The sequence below is a fragment of the Enoplosus armatus genome, chromosome 19 (genome assembly GCF_043641665.1).
Source record: "Enoplosus armatus isolate fEnoArm2 chromosome 19, fEnoArm2.hap1, whole genome shotgun sequence".
NCBI lineage: Eukaryota > Metazoa > Chordata > Actinopteri > Centrarchiformes > Enoplosidae > Enoplosus > Enoplosus armatus.
The window spans coordinates 8107205-8126011 of NC_092198.1; the positions used below are offsets into that span (position 1 = coordinate 8107205).

General features: G+C 41.0%; 1 protein-coding gene across 1 annotated transcript in view; it reads left to right on the forward strand.

Moving 5' to 3' along the window:
- plcb1l (phospholipase C beta 1-like) overlaps positions 1–18807 on the forward strand; it is a 96372-nt gene that overhangs the window by 72804 nt on the left and 4761 nt on the right. Inside the window, exons 14-32 of the mRNA XM_070926091.1 lie at positions 191–365; positions 2113–2199; positions 2573–2643; positions 2893–2989; positions 3289–3373; positions 3656–3780; positions 4014–4168; positions 4287–4451; positions 4567–4666; positions 4901–5005; positions 5107–5222; positions 7270–7408; positions 7954–8007; positions 8362–8581; positions 9668–9836; positions 10941–11017; positions 11128–11217; positions 11564–11621; positions 11850–11936. Coding sequence (XP_070782192.1) covers positions 191–365; positions 2113–2199; positions 2573–2643; positions 2893–2989; positions 3289–3373; positions 3656–3780; positions 4014–4168; positions 4287–4451; positions 4567–4666; positions 4901–5005; positions 5107–5222; positions 7270–7408; positions 7954–8007; positions 8362–8581; positions 9668–9836; positions 10941–11017; positions 11128–11217; positions 11564–11621; positions 11850–11936 — 2175 coding nt within the window. The remainder of the gene's footprint in view (positions 1–190; positions 366–2112; positions 2200–2572; positions 2644–2892; positions 2990–3288; positions 3374–3655; positions 3781–4013; positions 4169–4286; positions 4452–4566; positions 4667–4900; positions 5006–5106; positions 5223–7269; positions 7409–7953; positions 8008–8361; positions 8582–9667; positions 9837–10940; positions 11018–11127; positions 11218–11563; positions 11622–11849; positions 11937–18807) is intronic.

Here is an 18807-nt window from a genome sequence, read left to right on the forward strand (position 1 = left end):
CAATTTCCTTGTGTTGAAACAATTTTCAGAGTGCTTGTCACAAAAGAAAATTCCACATTTCTCCATCCTTCAACACATCATACAATCATACAACAGAGTATTACTTTATTCTGCATAAACCTTTCTCATGAACTCTTTCTTTATTTACATGACCTTGTTTAAATTCTTGTTTTCTTTTCACCCCGCCCAGCTGGAGTCTAATGTGCCGCTACCCAGCCCAATGGAGCTGATGGGGAAGATCTTGGTGAAGAACAAGAAGAAACACCACAAGACAGACGGAAGCACCAAGAAGAAACTGTCGGAGCAGGTTTCCAACACCTACAGCGATTCTTCCAGTGTGTGTGAGCCTTCCTCCCCCAGTGCAGGTACAGCGCTCCCTTTAACACACAAGCACACACACACACACACACACACACACACACACACACACACACATCCTACAAACAGAGCCATCAAGTCACACTGGGACCACTGAGTTATGATGTTTCAGATGTAAAATGTAGCCCAACCGTCTGGGTCCATCTGTAATATGGACCAACACCTCTATGCCGTCCAGAAACTGAATCACTGTGGCGAAACAGTGCTATTGTTTATCATTCATCATTTTCATGGCCCTCTCCATCAGCTGAGGGTATTATTGGCTGTTGCATACACTCGCTGTCAGGCATATACGCTGCTTGTCACTGGGGCGCATTAAACACAGGCCAGTACTGGCCTTCAGTGTGTCGGTGTGTGTGCATGCGGCTGTGTGTACATTATACTATCTGGTGAACTTTTCTGTATCTCAATTTATGGAATTTTATATTTTCACAGCTGCTGTCTGGTTTTAGTTTTCCCTAATCAGTCATATCTGCTGCAGTTGGCAACACTTCATATGTGTCCTTTATGTGTCCTGTCCTGTATGTGTGTGTGTGTGTGTGTGTGTGTGTGTGTGTGTGTGTGTGTGTGTACTTGCATGCTTCAGTGTTTTCTTTTTTGTGCTTCCTAGTTCCCAGTATTTATTTCTTTGTACATACAGTATACCATTCAGCTGTAATTTATAATAGACCTTGCAATCAATCATCATTGATCACTGATCATTCTTACGTGTGCACACACTGCCCCCTGGTGTAAGACAAAAAGCAGCACAAGTATTAAAACAAATCTTTTTAATTGCTGTGCCTTGAGACAATCATGGATCAGGGGAACGGCGTAGGTTTGGTTTTAGAAGTGGGGCACAATGACGTCTGTGGCTCTTCAAACAGACAAAAAAAAAAACATTTATTTACTACTTTTAAAATAACAGAGCAAAAAACACATTATAACAAAAATGCTCTTTGTGCCTTTCACAAGAAATATGACCTTAAGTTCTGTACAATTAGTGCACTAAACCTGAGAATTGATTTGGTTTTATTGGTGGAGAACTATGTGTGATAATACATGAGATAATACAGTATTATGGACAAACTCCAAAATATTAAGTGTCCTTTCCTATCCTAGTTTTGACAGATGTATAACTGTAGATTTTTTAAATTAGAAATATAATTACACATTGTCATACATTTCATATTTTTTCCTAAAAAAAACATGCAGAGCAAGGCAAGTAGTTTTTGGAGTCTGCAGAGCTGTCTGAGGCTGCATACAAGCTCAACAAGCTGCACTAATCAGAGGTTTAGGGTAGCCTCTGTGTGCCCTGACAGCCAAACTCAGGGCAAAAAAAGTCAAATTTCATCTTGCTGCTACTCACTAAACTACATATCCCTGTGAGCACACAGTAACATTTGAAGACCTAGAGGAGTGTCAAACTTTCTATAAACTCTCATCTCAGTTGTGGCAGCTGGACAGTAAAAGGGCACTGATGAAAGACATTTTAATGAGTAAAAATATTGCATTTTGAAAAGTAAGGACCCTTGAATCAGTGTGGCTGTTACCTGTTGTTCTTTGAAGCAGCACAAAGCTTGTCACTGTCATTTATTGTCTTATATTACCAGGTTATGAAGCACTTTTCTAATTAAAAAGTGCTATGTAAGTACAGTCATTCATATTGTTATTAATTACAAATTACATGAGTTGACATGCTGTTCTGTTGTGTGATGCCGGTTTGTTGCTGACGACTTTGTTTTTCTCACTCAGGTTCAACCAAAGAGGAGATGGCAGATTCCTCGCAGCCCTCTGAGGGTGCAGAGCTCAGCCTGAGGCCACAGGGCAGAAAATCTATTGGTGAGTCATTGTACCTCAGATTCTGTGGGAAATCGTTAGCAGTGCTCTCATCAGGCTGGCTGCAGACGCTGTAGGTCAGTTTGACCATTACACTGCTAAAATTAATTTCCCTCAGTCAGTGTGACCTCAGATTCAGTGGGAAATCTTTAGTAGATCTTTCATTATGAGGGCACAGAGGATGGGTCATCTCGACCGAAATAATATTAAAATGAATTTCCTCAGTCCATGAGCTCCGTGGGCTGTGACCTGTCAGTGTGAGCCTTATTTGTGTTCCTGCTTTAGATAAAATGGAGGCAACAGATCCTAGATAAAGACTTGTGTGAAGGCTATCAGCAAGTTTTATTTATTGTATTTATCTGTGACCATGTTTCAGGTGAGGTGGAGGCAGAAAGTGAGGATGAAGATGATGATGATGACGACTGTAAAAAGGGCTCAATGGATGAGGTGTGTATCTCACAAGTGACACTCAGCAATTAGTTGAAATACTAGTAATAATGGAGATCTACAGCTCAGGGTACTATTTGCATGTCATGTGCTGAGGTGGCCCTCTAGTGTACATGTTTGATAATGCATTTTATTTCTACTGATGTGTCTCCAAAGTCCTAAATAACAGGGGTTTTGAGATTATTTTGGGCCTACGAAGCTCCTAAAGCATGCTTGCTTTATTTGCTTGTGTGTGTGTGTGTTTTACAGGGTACAGCAGGCAGTGAGGCATTTGCCACGGAGGAAATGTCCAATCTGGTCATCTACATCCAGCCAGTCAAGTTTAACAGCTTTGAGGCTTCCAAAAGTATGTTAGAACAATGAATGAGAGAGATGTCCACCATTTGAATAACTTTCTCTGATATACATAGACACAACTCATCTTTGATTGCAAACTGAACATGTTTCTGAAATAACGTGTTCATTAATGTGAGAAAAGAGTCGTGCTTTGGAATAAAATCCCTTAAATATAAATAGCAACTCCATACATCAGCTCTGTAGAAGAGCTGTAAACATGTGTTTATGCAGCAATGAGAGATGATGTCTTCAATCTGCCCAGTGACCATGAGATCACTGTGATCAACATATCACCACATCTGTCCACAGAGATCAATCGAAGCTTCCAGATGTCATCCTTTGTAGAGACCAAAGCTTTGGAGCAACTGACCAAATCTCCTGTAGAGTTTGTGGAGTATCCTTCCCAGTTTTACTGAAGCATGTGGTTTGTGCTACTTAAAATAACTCACGACGTTTGAATCTAATATATATGCAGTAGTCCACATACTGTATTAGATCTCATTATATTCCCTTCGGTAGTCTGTTTTAGATCATTTCACTCATCTTGTTAAATAAAAGTAATAATGACATGGTAATGATATAAATAGAAGTGTGTGTAGTAGTAGTAGTAGTAACAGTACCAGTTGTACTTTCTAATGCAGGTCACGCAGCGTTGTCCTTAACCAGCTCTGTTCAGATACAACAAGCTGCAGCTGAGCAGGATCTACCCTAAAGGCACCCGAGTGGATTCATCCAACTACAACCCTCAGCTCTTCTGGAACGCCGGCTGTCAGCTGGTGGCTCTCAACTTCCAAACCATTGGTGAGGGAGACATTTCCATTACATTTTATTTTAAATTGTGTAAATCCTTTATTCCTTCACACTTTTGGAAAATGTATGAGTCAGCCCTCTTTGAAAAATAACAAGTGCTCCAAGGGCAACAGAAAGAAGATGAAACTCTCCCCTTTTTTAATGCATTAAAGTACACATTTTAAAGTCTGTTTGTCTGTTTTTTTTCAGTGTTGTTTACTTGCTGTTCTGTCCTCACTCCACAGATTTGTCCATGCAGTTAAACCTGGGCATGTATGAGTACAACGGGAAATGTGGCTACAGACTCAAACCAGAGTTTATGAGACGGCCGGACAAACACTTTGACCCTTTCACTGAGAGCACAGTGGATGGGATAGTAGCCAACACACTGTCTGTAAAGGTGTGTTTGTGTTGGTCTTTTTGTGTCTGTGAAGCTTCCTCTCTCTCTGTCTCACTGTGTGTTTGATCATTTTTCTCTCTGTTGCATTCTTGCTTTCTTTCCTACTTTTTCCTTCCAGATCATCTCCGGCCAGTTCCTGTCAGATAAAAAAGTAGGGACGTACGTGGAGATTGACATGTTCGGCTTACCGGTGGACACCAAGAGGAAAGCGTTTAAGACTAAGACATCTCAGGGCAACGCCATCAACCCTGTCTGGGAAGAGGAGGCCATTGTCTTCAAGAAGGTCAGACTACAGCTTTGTGCATTGTTGTTTAATCAACTTTACCTTTACCTAAAAATAGCAACTTTGTGCTGTCATTTTGATGTAATAATGAGTGCATTTTACACATTTTCCTCAGGTTGTTCTGCCCACACTTGCTTCATTAAGGATAGCTGTGTTTGAAGAAGGAGGGAAGTTCATCGGCCACCGTATCATTCCTGTGTCAGCCATCCGTCCAGGTAAGATAAGCATTTAAATCTTTAAAATACACCATCAAAACACATTCGATAATAGAAAAGATGGCAGAGAACAATTACTTGTAATATTTGTATACATGTTTGCTTAAGTTGTGGTTGTCCCCTGAAGTGTGTTCACTTATCTGGATGCTTTGCAGCACTTTTCCTGATGAAGGTTGAGCTCCTGTATTGTTATTTCTGAACTGATAGAACCTCAATCTGACTCAAACCCTGCAGGCTATCACTACATCAGTCTAAGGAACGAGAAGAACCAGTCCCTGACTTTGCCTGCTCTGTTTGTGTATGTAGAGGTAAAGGACTATGTCCCAGACACATTTGCAGGTAAGTCAGGTGAACAAACCACAAGTAAAATATTTTGTCCAGAAAACAGAGACATGTTCAGTGTTACAAATGGGCTGCTCCGTTTTCTTCCTGTTCTTCAGATGTCATTGAAGCCTTGTCCAATCCCATCCGCTATGTCAACCTGATGGAGCAGAGAGCCAATCAGCTGGCTGCTCTCACTTTGGAGGAGGGAGGAGAGGAGGAGGGTGACAAAGAGGTGTGTGTGTGTGTGTGTGTGTGTGTGTGTGTGTTTATACTCTTTTTTTCCATCGCACATGCACAACATCCTGTGTGTGCTTATTATTGTTTGTATTTATATGTGGAAAGCTTTGTGCCACTGATCAGTTGAGATGAGTACTCCCTCAACCAACTGGCCACGCACCTCATTGTTAGGAACTAACTGGTTTAGAAATTCAAAACATATGGCAGGGAGAATGAGAAGACAGAGAGAGAGAGTGGAGTTCCCTTTTCTCAGTAAAACCCTATGAAGATACAATTTAGAAAGAAGCAGCATGGGGAGGTTTTTAATATCCCCACAAAGTACTTTAAAACCCATGGCCGTCTACCAGCACCATTGTAGTGAAAGGATGGATTATGAACTACAGCTTGGGTACAGCACAGATCCCCATAGATATTATCAACAGACTTTGTTTTGGCCATTTTTCTTTCCCAGACACTCCATGATAAACTGTACTGCAGCCACAGCTCTAGCAGTATTGTTGCTGCATTTCATCAAGCCTTTTCCAGCATCCACCTGCAGGCTCTGATTATAGGTTTCCTCTGGTCTATGCTTTAGGGAGAGGCAAGGTTAGAAAGTCAAAAGTCACCACTGTGCACACCACCATTCATTTTCCACAAATCTGTTTACTTAATGATACAATGGCTGATAAGACTTACGTGGTTCCTGCAGCGCAAGTTCTACTTTGGTTTGTGACTCAAGTTTTCTGACCATGTTGAAAATCTCATTCCCTATGCACAAAAATGGGATTTGATTTGTTGACTAACCAAACCAAATGAATATATCATGGCAATAATCAATGTGCCAGCCAGTGCAGACAATCAAATGTCTGTAATCCAGCACAACAGAAATGAATACCCGTGACAGTCCCCCAGACCTCATATTGATCCTCTTGAGGTTTGAAATTCTGAAAGCACATACTTTCATAACATCTAAATGCCAAGCAGCTCAGAGAGTTTTAACGAGTCATGGCTGCTTAAGAGAATGTGACCTTCTGCTTTCTTCCAAGTGACATATAAAAAGGAGACATTGCACAACGAACGTCTCACACTAATGGGCCATCAACATTACAACAATAGCAGGAGAATGGTAACCTTACAAGTGGTGCATTGAGAGCAAAGTAGCAGCAATCTTTGGTAATTGTGTTAGTCATTTCAAATGTAGTTGACAGAGAGTGCAGGTAGCCAAGGATTAATATAGGTGCAATGCAACAGGGAACAGACAAAGGGATAATATCTGAGGAGAGATGTGAACAACAATTTCGAAGATTGAAGTTAGGATACATTTGAGGTGAGAGACAAGGCGGGACACAAGGTTATCTAGGGTTACAAGAAGAGGGAACTGGAAAGAAGGGTTGTTCCTGAGGGGCTTCTTTTATCTGATTTGCCAGCTGATACAATTACCCACGAGGATGGCCGACGAAGAGCTGCTTCATGCTGTGACCATGGCAACAGTCACCAAAAGGGGTAGCGCATGGAAAGGCAGAGCACAGTGTGGGGAGATGAAGGTAGAGAGAGGAGACAGGAGAAGATCTGGCTAGTGTGACTAGAACAGAGATTTTTTTAAATTGCTTTAACATTTCAGAGATAAGAGCGCATAGTCCGAGATCCAGCGGAGCAAAGGGGAAATTAAGATCTGTCGAGCCTCGGCACAGGAAGCAATGTTGAGAGTGGGTTACCAAAGCTATGTCTACAAAGTATCCTGCAGGACACAGGTACAACAGGAGAGTGCTGAATAGATACCACCACTCAAGGAGGTTTTTATTCCTCAAAAATACATTTTGTGAATGTATTTAAACATTATAATCAGTGACACTGAAGGAGGAGATATTTAATGAACTTTGTATTCAGGTTTAAAGAAAGAAGAAGAAAAACTACAACACGTGATAGCAGCAGAGATGTGTTGTGGGTATTTAAGAAACTCAAATGTACGATAACAATTTAAAAAAGAGTCAGTGGTTGGCGCTGTATTTACAGATGTTTTCACTGGATTGATCTGAATGTTGAATCTTTCATGTGATGGACAGGTGGAGGCAGGAAGTGATGCCCCCTCAGAATCTAAGGTGGACCAGAGGGTAACATTGCCCGCAGAGAATGGACTGAGCCACACACCCATTATCGCCCCGAAACCCCCTTCGCTGGTCGGCCACCAGCCCCAGTCTGCAGGTGCTGTAAAAATAACTATTGTCATATTCTCAATAGCTAAGATGTCACCTGAAGTGCACTGTAAATGCCCTGAAAGTTGGATGTGCATTGTTCTTTCATTACGTTGAAATATCACCTGAGGTAACACTTTGCTTCAAATATACTGCTGAACATTAGAATTGCATTATAATTGTTCTGTAAGAATATATGCCATTTATTATTCTTAGTTGAGAAAATACAGTATATAATTTGCTTAAGTAAACATTCAAACACTGAAATTTAGCATGTTTTTATGAAATGCTATTGATGCAATTAATCTTGAAAATACACCCAGAATATATCTGCCAATGTCTTATGGACAACAGTTTGAGGATTACGGGTTAAAGACAATTTTCACTGTAAATGTTACTTGGCCCCCAGACCATATTATTTATATATTTAAAAACAACATGTGAAAATATTTTCCTTGTAGTAAATATACAAATCAGAAGCATTTCAGAAAAGCACAGAGATATTTTGTCACTGAACTGTACAACTCAACATGTGAACTTGTTTTTGGTAACCAGGCTCATTGAAGCCATCAGTGAAGACTGAAGACATCATTCAGAGTGTCCTCACTGGTAAGGTTATGTTGTCTTCATCCAACTTCATCCTTGAGCACTAACTTTTTTACTCTATATCTGTGTGATTGTTCAGACAAAAGACTAAGCTGTCACATAAAGTATGAGTCATATGTGCCAATGACATTCTCTACATATAATGTGACAATTCTGTATCACTACATCACTATAATGTAACTTTCAAAACTGATGATAATCCCAGCAACCAAGCAGTAGCTAAAATCAACAGCAACATCACGAGTGTATGTACAGTACAGTATATAAAATCTAAAATGATTTGAAAACTACATTTTAGAACATGTCTTGCTGACGTTTGTCATCTTTTTCTGTTGGTCCTCCATCCCCTGTGTTTAGAATTAGAGGCTCAGACAGTGGAGGAGTTGAAGCAACAGAAGGGCTTTGTTCGAGAGCAGAGGAAGCAGTACAAGGAGATGAAGGAGCTGGTTCGGAAACACCACCGCAAGACCAGCGAGCTGATCAAGGAGCACACCGCTCGTGCGTCTGAGCTGCAGAGCCAGCATCAGCGCCGGCGCTCTGCCATGCAAAAGAGCCACAAACGAGACGGTAAGAAAAGGTAGGTAGCCCTCCTCTTCTCCGCTTCAGACTGTCCTACTATTGGTTTCCCTCTTCACCTCTTTGCTTTGAAGTCTTTCCCTTCTGCTCTGTCTATATTCAAAGGGAATCCACCAAAAACACATAAACACAACCAAGAAAAAAGAGGCTATTGGCTACTTTTTTTTCCTACTGGCCAAATGTAGAGTCACATTGAGATATTTCCAGCAAAGCCACAGTTAGCACTAAACATGTTCACTACATAATATAAGAAAAGAGAAGGTTTTGGCATCAGTTACTCAAAATCAAAGAGCAAGAGCTTTTTTATAAGCGCTTACAACAGTAAGACATACTATTTTTTCCATAGATCAGAATTCAATGCGACCACAAGGCATGCACATTTTGTTTAAGCGTATGTGTATATGTAATGGTGTGTGTTATATCCTGCCTTCCTTTCCGTCTATATTCCTGTCTTTCTGTCTGCCATCTACAGAAATACACAATACACCATGCACTTCTAAATACTAAAATCCACTGTTGCAAATTGTATCGTAACCAAAACAAACACTACCGCGCAGACATCGCCCTCTTCAGAAAGAAAAGAAGGCTGAGTTATGTGCAGAATAAGAATGAGTGGATAAGGCTTCATCCAAGCCTCTGGGACTCGTTCAGGGCCCTCAGGAGTCCGTGACACACTGAAGAATCAGTACTCAGCACGCAGCAAAGATTACAGTCCTCTCAGCCAGTGTGGGCCGCAGAGGGGCACTGCATAAGACAGATAACACTTTTCAACCAAGTTTCTTCAAGGTACAAGATAATTGCTCCTCCTTATGTTTGAAATAACTTCGAACATTAACATCAATGTTCATAGCACCATTCCCTGAAAAAGTTGATGACCAGTAGACATGCTGTCATGAAGGCATCCATGTAAATATGTGTGTTACTAATGCCCTAATTCTAGAAGTTTTATCTCATATAAAGATGCATATTATATGCATCCATTCACAATGTCCAATTATACTGTAGAATGAGTTAGGGCCACTGTACAGAAAAAGAAAGAGGTGTCTTCATTTTCAGCTGATGTTTGTGGCTATGTGTGTTTCTCCAGTCGGTCCGAACACTCTCTGTCAACCCTGGACCAGGAGCTGTGTGAGCTTGATCAGGAGTGCAGCCAGAGGCTCGCGGAGCTGAAGGAGCAGCAGCAGCAGCAGCTCCTCACACTCCGCCAGGAGCAGTACTACAGCGAAAAGTACCAGAAACGAGAACACATCAAACAGGTGCTCACAAACACACACAACATCTACACACATATATAGGTGGGAGGGCAGCAGCATTGGCTAATGGTTAAGTAAATAGGATGTAACAGGATTGCAACAAATCTGTCTCACTTTCAAGAGATACCATATCTACACTTCTTGTCTTGTCAACACCCAAATCCCTTTGATTTGCATGCACATGCAAGGCTCCAGTTCCCTTTAGAGCCTTAAAACACTTTTGCATTTTGTAGTGAAATGGGCTAATAATTGGCAAAACTGTGAGAATAGACATTAAGATTTGAGCCATATCTGTTCCAGCCAAAACAGACGTTTTCCCCAAATGTCCATAGAATATTATATAATAACTGTTAGCTATATACTGCACATAATATGCAGTCCACATGACAGATTTCCTGTCCTGTCTTTACATCTGTTTGCTGCCTCTTTATGGCCACCACACTTGTAGCTAATTTCATACTTGTCTTTTGTGTGCCGTCTTTAAGCTCTTGTTGAGGGACATTGATTACAATATAGAAACATTTGTGTAAGTAATTTCCTTATATGTACTCTCCCAGAGTGTATGATGCCAGTCGGGGTAGTCCGTGTTCCTACACAAGCAGTAGATACAAACATACATAATATAAACAAGTTCATACTGCGTGTAGCAGGGGGATAAACAGACACACATATGCCACACACAAACAGAAGCTTGCCCTGACTTGTGTTAGATTAGACAAAGCGCTGACTGTCTCCTGTTGTCCCAAAGCTCAGAGAGGTTAACAAAGACTAATCATATCAAACAAATGAATAAGTGAATGCCCCCCCGCCCCTCCTGTGCACATGTTCTGTTGTATGGTGTGGAAAAATAAATGACTTCTGCTCCAGTACACCTGCACAGTGAACACAGCTGAGGTGTCAGGAAGGTTTATTCAAGCAAAAGACAACAAGCATAATGGAGATTGTGTTATCTCCCTGATTTGAATGTAGTTTAATTGTGATAAAATCTCAACAAATGTAGCTGGAAACATAATCAAGAATTAAAAGCAGATGTTTCCTGTCTCACTCATTTTACTCTGTTTTGTTCTTAGTATCAAATGCTGACTTTCTCTTCGTCCCTCTCTCCAGCTGGTTGAGAAGCTGACCACTATAGCAGAGGAGTGCCAGAGTGCTCAGCTCAAAAAGCTGAGAGACATCTGTGAGAAGTAAGACTGTGTTCAGCATACAGCATGCACACACATTCACACAAACACCAAGGGATCCCGCGTTTTCACTCTCTCTGTATCTTCCTCTTTCTTCATCTCACCATCTATAGAGAAAAGAAGGATCTTAAGAAGAAAATGGACAAGAAAAGGCAAGAGAAGATCAATGAAGCCAAATCTAAAGACAAGAATGTGACAGAAGAGTAAGTATATGTTTCTGAACATTAATAACTAACAGCAGTCGCGGAAGAAGTGTAACTCTGTTACAAGTAAAAAGTACAATATTTCCCTCTGAAGTGTTGTGGTTTGAAAGAAGTAGCTTAAAATGGAAATACTCAAGTAAAGTACAAGTACCTCAACATTGTACTTAAGTATCGTACTTGAGTAAATGTACTTAGTTACATTCTACCACTGCTTCACAGTAAGGAGGCCTTGTAGGTTCTTATAGTTGGTATATTTGTATGACCACTAGATGTCACTAAATACTAAAGATTTGGCTCTGTGGAGACTGGCTGCTTGTTTTGACTGCTGATACAATTCTCCCAACAGAGAGAAGCTAGAGATCAACAGATCGTTTGTCAACGAGGTGGTGCAGTATATCAAAAGGGTAAGAAAGGATATGGCTATGTTCTGATATGTACAGTCCCTAATGATCATGCCATATAATGTACAAATAATGCCATACTGCGGTTGAAGTCATGCAACTTAATTCAACCACTACATACAGTACTAAACATTTGTGGGTACAGTAATATTATTGATGACATGAAAAGACCTTATAGTATCTGTATTTGTGTGTGTGTGTGTGTGTGTGTGTGTGTGTGTTTGTGTATAGCTGGAAGACGCACAGAGTAAAAGACATGAGAGACTACTGGAGAAGCACAAGGACATCCGCCAGCAAATCTTAGATGAAAGGCCAAAGGTAAGACATCAATTGAGAAAATGTTAAACAAAACTCAAATGTGAGTGAACTTTTGATTTGTGATACTGATATTTTTCATTAATTCCATCACATGCTCACCAGCGCTTTTTTTAAGTTACTGGTCTGTTGCATGGCAGGATCCACCATCAGGGTCTCCAGGGTGCACAGCCAGGGGCCCAGCATGTCTTTGAGTCCTTGCATGAGAAAAAAACATAAAAATGAATTTTTTTTTTTTTTGTTGATTAATATGGGGCCACACAAAGTAAATACATAGATTTTACACAGATCTGGGGTCAGTATTTTGCTCTGTACATCATGGATGGACAACATAGATGTAACTTTGGTTAAATGTCCTTGAACCAAACTATATCTAACTTAACACTGGCTGTTCATTTGCACCACTGGGGGGCGACCTGGCCCAGGTTTAGTGGGACTGGAAAATTGTAAGATGACCTCTCAATACAAACAATAGCTTCGTTTTTTCCCCTTAAATCTTTCTGCTGATATCAGAATATGTCACCCCGGGTTTAAATACTGATGCCTGCTGTACAAATGTGGTTGCATACAGTATCACACAGAGTTGTTTGGTTGTGTATTAGTGAAAACTGGTTAACTGCCTTGTAACATAGAGCTCCCTTGCTGTGACTGCATCTGACCTTGGCCGTCATTATTAATGGGCTTCCTGGAGTAGAGCACCTGGAGGACGTAATACCACCATGCCACTCTGCTATATGCTACATAAACATGGGTTTATCATGAAGTGGATGCTTCAGTATGCTTATGGTAGTTTCCACATGACTGCTTTTCCCATATGAGTTGCACAGTTCCCACCCTTGTCATTGTGTCATTGTAGGACGATTGTGCAGCTGAAGAGCATGGTAAGACCATCGTTGCATCCCAGTGTTCAGTATTAACACAGCATTGGTGTGGCAGTATTAATATACAAGCTTTTATATGCCTGGGTCGCTGACTGGCAACAAGTGAATGTGCATTGTATATCTGTAATGGCTGAGACCCGCCAAGCATTACTACAATGCAGAACACTATGAATTATTGCAAATATGTTTGCAAGACAAAGACAATGTGGCTGTATTACTGTATATTTAGGTGTAGTCTGCATAGCATGTCAGCATAACACCATAACACCAAGTGGCGGCAGATTGGCCTGTTTATAGTGAGATCACACCCCAGTCGAAGTGCTCGGATTAAATCCCATGTATCGACGTGTCCTTGAGCAAGATCCAAGATACCAACCAGAGAGTAATGGGGAAAGAGCGTCACCATTTTGGGTTATCAATAAGGTATATCAAATCAGTAGAATCAGTATATTCTACTAAAAGCATAAATATCTCAGCCACTACAGTAACACACAGTTTTGCACAAGGATCTGTGGACCCTATCAGTAGATAGTTGTAACAATGCTCATTTGTAAGCATTATACTAATGACGGACATGTAGTTTGCCATGATCATGGCACTAACATAATATCATGTGGTACTAGTACATCCATTCACTAAACACAAAGGTAGTAACAGTCGTTTTATCTTGCTGCAATTTTCTCCTCTCTTCTTGATCTCTCTCAACGATTCTTTATCAAATGCAGTACAAACCATATTACGGCACACTGCCAGTATAATCAAGATTAGCTCTGCTTGCCAAGGAGACACTCCGATGTGATCCTCCTTTCATTTCTTTTACTCGTGTTGCCAAATGAAGAGCATAGTGTAGATTTACCATATCTATTCATGAGGTAGTGTTTGTTTTTTTAGAGACAGCCATAAATCAGAAGTGTTCTGTTGGAGACAGCTCCATAACCACCCACTCTCAAAGTGACAGCTCCTTGTTCCTTTGAAACCACTTGCAGTTGAGTGTGGGAGGTGCAGTATAGACATCCAGCCCAACATCTCACACACAGTAGGTGTTCCACATTTTTCTAAGAAACTGTCTTCTTGTGTAAATCACTCGGGTGATTGAACTGCGCTCCTTCTATTGTGGCCCTGTGGTGACCCTCATCATCCTTTAATAATTGCTAGAGCGGTTCCTGTCAATAACATCAGAATTACAATGATTTCACAAGTACTGACTCAATATGAGCTGTATGAGACAGGATCAGCAGGCTCTAATTAATGTTGAATTAAGGAGGTTTCCTCAGATGAGAGAAAGAGATGCTGCTGTTTCCTTTTGCTGATCACTTCAGTGCTCCAATCAGATTAGCAGTCGTCGTTTCCCACAAAAGTCCAACTGAATATCTATCTACCCACCTAACCCGCTGTCACAATCACTTCTCTAAATCGACATCCGGACCATGGCAAATTGAATTCGCCTGAAGAGGGCCATTACATACTAATCAACCATCTCTGCGATATCTGTTCTCATGCAACTACAAGTCATCTGTATGCAAGAGATGTCAGAGGACACAACTCTGGAGACAGCTAGCAGAGCCCAGGGTTATGTTTGTTAAAAGACTCAGGATGCTACCCACAAGGCTAGACTAGAAACCAAAGTTAAGGATGCATTTCCGTGGTTACATGGTGTTAATGTGAAAACCTGTGACAAAAAGATGTAAAGCGACCTGGCATTGTTCACACTGTCATGACTGTCTGTTTTTGTCAATAGTTTTCAAACTGTAGATACAGAGGATATGACGATCCCTAACAGCCTGTCATAGTTTTTCATTGTACCAGTGTTTGGCTGCTCTGGTTTCATGTTTCACTTATTTTGCACTCTGTTTAACCCCATCAGGTACTCGGATGCCCTTTTCTTTTAAAAGCACCTGAGGGGACTTAGACAGCCAGGACTTACAATTTGACTGAAAATTGACAGATTTACCTTAAAATATCTATTTACTTCCAGCAACGTAACTGCTGCTATTACTGTTAAGTTCACCAATATCATAACATGTTGTATGTAATGTTATTTGATCATCAAATACAGTATGACTCTCGTAACATGTCCCAGTCAGTTCAGCCTTAAAGAGCTAATGTGAGCCCAGTTCTTTACATACATGCTTTGCACAACACCCCAGCAGCATACGATTACATACAGCTGTGTTAAGTCTGTTTTCCAGCTCTGCCTAATAGCATGTGGAAATGTCCTTGAGCAAAACACTGAACCCAAAACTGCTCCCAGTGAGCAGGTCATCGGCCTCACATGGCAGCTCTGATACCATCTGTGAGTGTGTGTGTGTGTGTGTGTGTGTGTGTATGGGTGTGTGATAAATATGAACCATTGTAAAGCACTTGGCGCTGGTAATTAATGCTCCTTGTAAATGCGGTCCATTCATCATGTTTAAAACTCCCCAAAACTATATTTGAGGCAAATGGAGATGTTGTTGACAACCTCTGTTGGCTGTTTAGCTCACAGGAAACCCCTTTACTAGTCATTTAGTTCTTGGCTAGACAGACACATAAACATAGAAAGCATAAGGATTGAAAGACAGGATGTAGAGAGCTTCAACGGGGGCAAATGGATGAGGGCATAGATAACCAGGGCAGGGCTAATAAAAAAAAAAATTGAAACATTTTGTGTGTCTCTACATTTGGTGTGTGTGTGTTAGTCTTTATGAATCAGAGAGAGGAAGATACAACATACTTTCTCTCTCACACAGTTCTGACCCAGTTTCTCCTTTGGGCTCAGAGCAGCTACTAATGGACATCTATAACTATCCGTGGTGGAGATCCTGAGAGCTGAGCAGCCCACTACAACGGTAGCTGTGTGTGTTTGTACATGTATGTACACATGCATGTGATATACCAAGCCTTATGCCTTAGGTATCATTTCCAAACAATGTGAAGCTAAAGGGATGTAAAGTGTGTCAGATATGTTAGTCTAAGCTCTGACGTTGGCGTTGTTAAGAACCTTTTGTTAGTAATGAAGTCTTAGCTTGTGATGCTTTTAGGATCACGTATTGATCCAGAAGGGTGGAGATAAAAAGAGAGACATAGCAAGGTTTGTCGTCACTCCCAGCATGTGCACTCAGGTGTCACTGTCCTGTTAATGATCCAATCAAAACGCCCCCCAGGAGTCAGCAGTGCCCAGCACGATGGCGAATACTGTTGCGGTACACCTCAAGACCATATATCCTGGCTTGTTGCTTCTTTTCATCTGCCACCTGGTCGAGTTCACGTTACCATATGTCCACTGTAAATTATTCACACCTCATGTTGATTGCGATTATCTTTTCATCAATTGTCAAAGTAAGTTTAAGACCCACATGTACTGCTCTTCTAAAATGTAGATTTTGAGACTGAATCATGCAGCTGAATGTTTAGCTGAGATTTAGCTATTTGATTAAATATGTTGAATGTGACTTAACTAGCATGTCCTGACCAAACAGAGTGAGTGAGCTAAATGAGATGAGTGAAAAAATCAGTTTGATTCAAAGAAGGGCCTTTTCTTAACAAATCCATATTTTTATGAAATTGGACTCACAGCATCTTTTTAGGATTTCTGTCTGATATAGGAGCTAGTATGGTATGCCTTTAAGCTTTGTACATCTAACCTGTTATGGCTTTTTTCTTACACCATCTCAAATGTGGTCAGAGGCCACTTTTAATGCCACAGATAAAATGGACATCCATATCAGCCTTTTATGATTGGACTAGACTAAAGACTTACCAGGCCATGTTGTAATTCCTCTGTACTAGTCATCCCCTCACACACACCTTTTTTGGCTGTGAAAAAGAGTATGAAATAGTGACAAGGCAATATGTTTCACAACAGAGTGCGTTGGTGTATGTGTGTGTATGGTGTGAATATATGTGAATGTTCGTAGGAGACAAGCTCATTCTTTCTTACTTAAATGAAAAAGGAAAAAAAATCAAATGGTGTCTCCCCACTGTGCAAGCCTTGAACCAACACGCAGAACCACACATGTATGCACACACACACACGCTCGTTTCGTCAAGCAGGAGTCCTGTGCGGTCGTCATGGAAACTCGGGTCCCCCACTCTCCCTCCCCTCCCCACCTCTCATATCCTCCTCTACCCTTCATGACTCTCTGCAATCTGTTAATTTGGAACTGAGTCCTCATGACGCAATCCCTGGGATGGTTACTGGAGGAGCAGGAGGAGGGAGGGAGCGGGGGGAGATAATGAGCGGGGGAGCAAACAGGTTGGAGGAGACATGGAGGTCCGGAGTTAAAGAGGAAGAGAGCAAGTATGTGGCCAACCTGTCTCTCTCCCTTTGTCTCTCCCTCTCACTGGGTGATATAGGGGTGGCCACTATGTTCCCTCATCACAGACTTTGATCTGCATCATCCCTGGCTGGCGGGTTTGCATCAATAATGCACTTGTGCCCATACACACACACACACACACGCACACGCACACACACAATACCCACAGGGAGCACTGAGTGCAAACCAGAGACAGTGAAGTAAAATCCATTGTGTACGTGTGACTGCGCGTACATGTTGCACGCTTGGTTACTCTTCTGCTCTATTATGCTAGCTGCTATTTTAGATCAGTGCACGAGTGTTCATTATGTATGCCCACATGTGCTAATGAAGCTCTCCAGGGTTATGCTCTGTCTAAGGAACATTCACTGCTGAACTCCTGCTGGAATCTACAGGATGGTTCTGAGGTTTCTGGCTTCAGCATGAGCCACCTTGTAATACGACTGTGGCACCTGATTATTTATAGACAGTAAATAAAGAGGGAGAGGATGGTTGAATGTGAGAAGAAAAGAGTGTCACAGATGGAAGTGTTAAAGTGCAGTATGGTTGCTAGTACATTTTGGACTACATAAGCACAGTTTGGTCTTTGTAACAAAGTTTGTTGGAGTCATTTGAGTATGTAGCATTCTACAAAAACAAAAATAATTACTGGATTATTTTTCAAAGATTAGTATAATTGGCATAAATAAATAAGACTGCTGAAGAAGATTTTCAGCCTCTACTAGTCTGAACACTACATGTTAGATTTTGTGCCACCAAATTACATTTTCCAAGAAATTTGCTGAACTGCTTTACAGCGTTAGGGTGCTGTGTTAGCAGATACAAGAGAAATAAAAGAAGATAAATGATGTGTTGACCCTCTTCACTGAAATGAAAGTTTTAGAAAAAATGGTGACATTCTCTTAGTGACAGCGAGCAGCAGGGTTTAAAGCTGCATGATTCAATATTTACATATTAACAATGGATCAAACCCACAGGGAATGCTCACATTTTCCCTCAGCTCTACAGAAGCGTATTGTTTTGTTTTTGTGGCCCTTGTGACACCTTTACTGTTGTGGTTCACTCTCACTGCTACTATCAACCTCGTTTCCAGCAGCAGGCAGCTGTTTTTAAGCATAAAAGCTCTGATAAACCCACTGTGTGCACCACAGACAGACAAGTTAGCAACCAGCTGGTGAAAATAGCGAGTATGTATAGAGTATTCAGCACCTAAAGAGCCAGATATTTCACTCTGGAGTTGGTGGAGACCAAGGTTGCTGGAAACACATCTCCAAATGAATGATACTGCTCTGTGTCTGCTGGATGTGTAAATAGGCAGGTGTGGCCAAAAAAATGATTGCAATGATTGCAACGAAAATGATAAAACACTAAAAACAAACAATCACTCTTGTTTGTCCACAGTAATTACACAAAGTTATCACATTTCATTTCACAGTGATATACAAATGTTCATCTGTCAGTTAACATCCACATCTGAATTAAAAAATATCAAGACACCACCAAGCACATTTCACAGCTAACCTCTCCTGAACCAATCCTTTTAGGGGAAACACTCACATTACTGTACATGCATGGTGGAGGTATGCAGGAGTGCTTTTCTTTAATTCCTGGACCTGAAGAGAGGAATCTATGGAAAAACTCCTGCAAAGCAACGTATGAATTATTTGAGGAAAAGGGCACCAACACACACACACA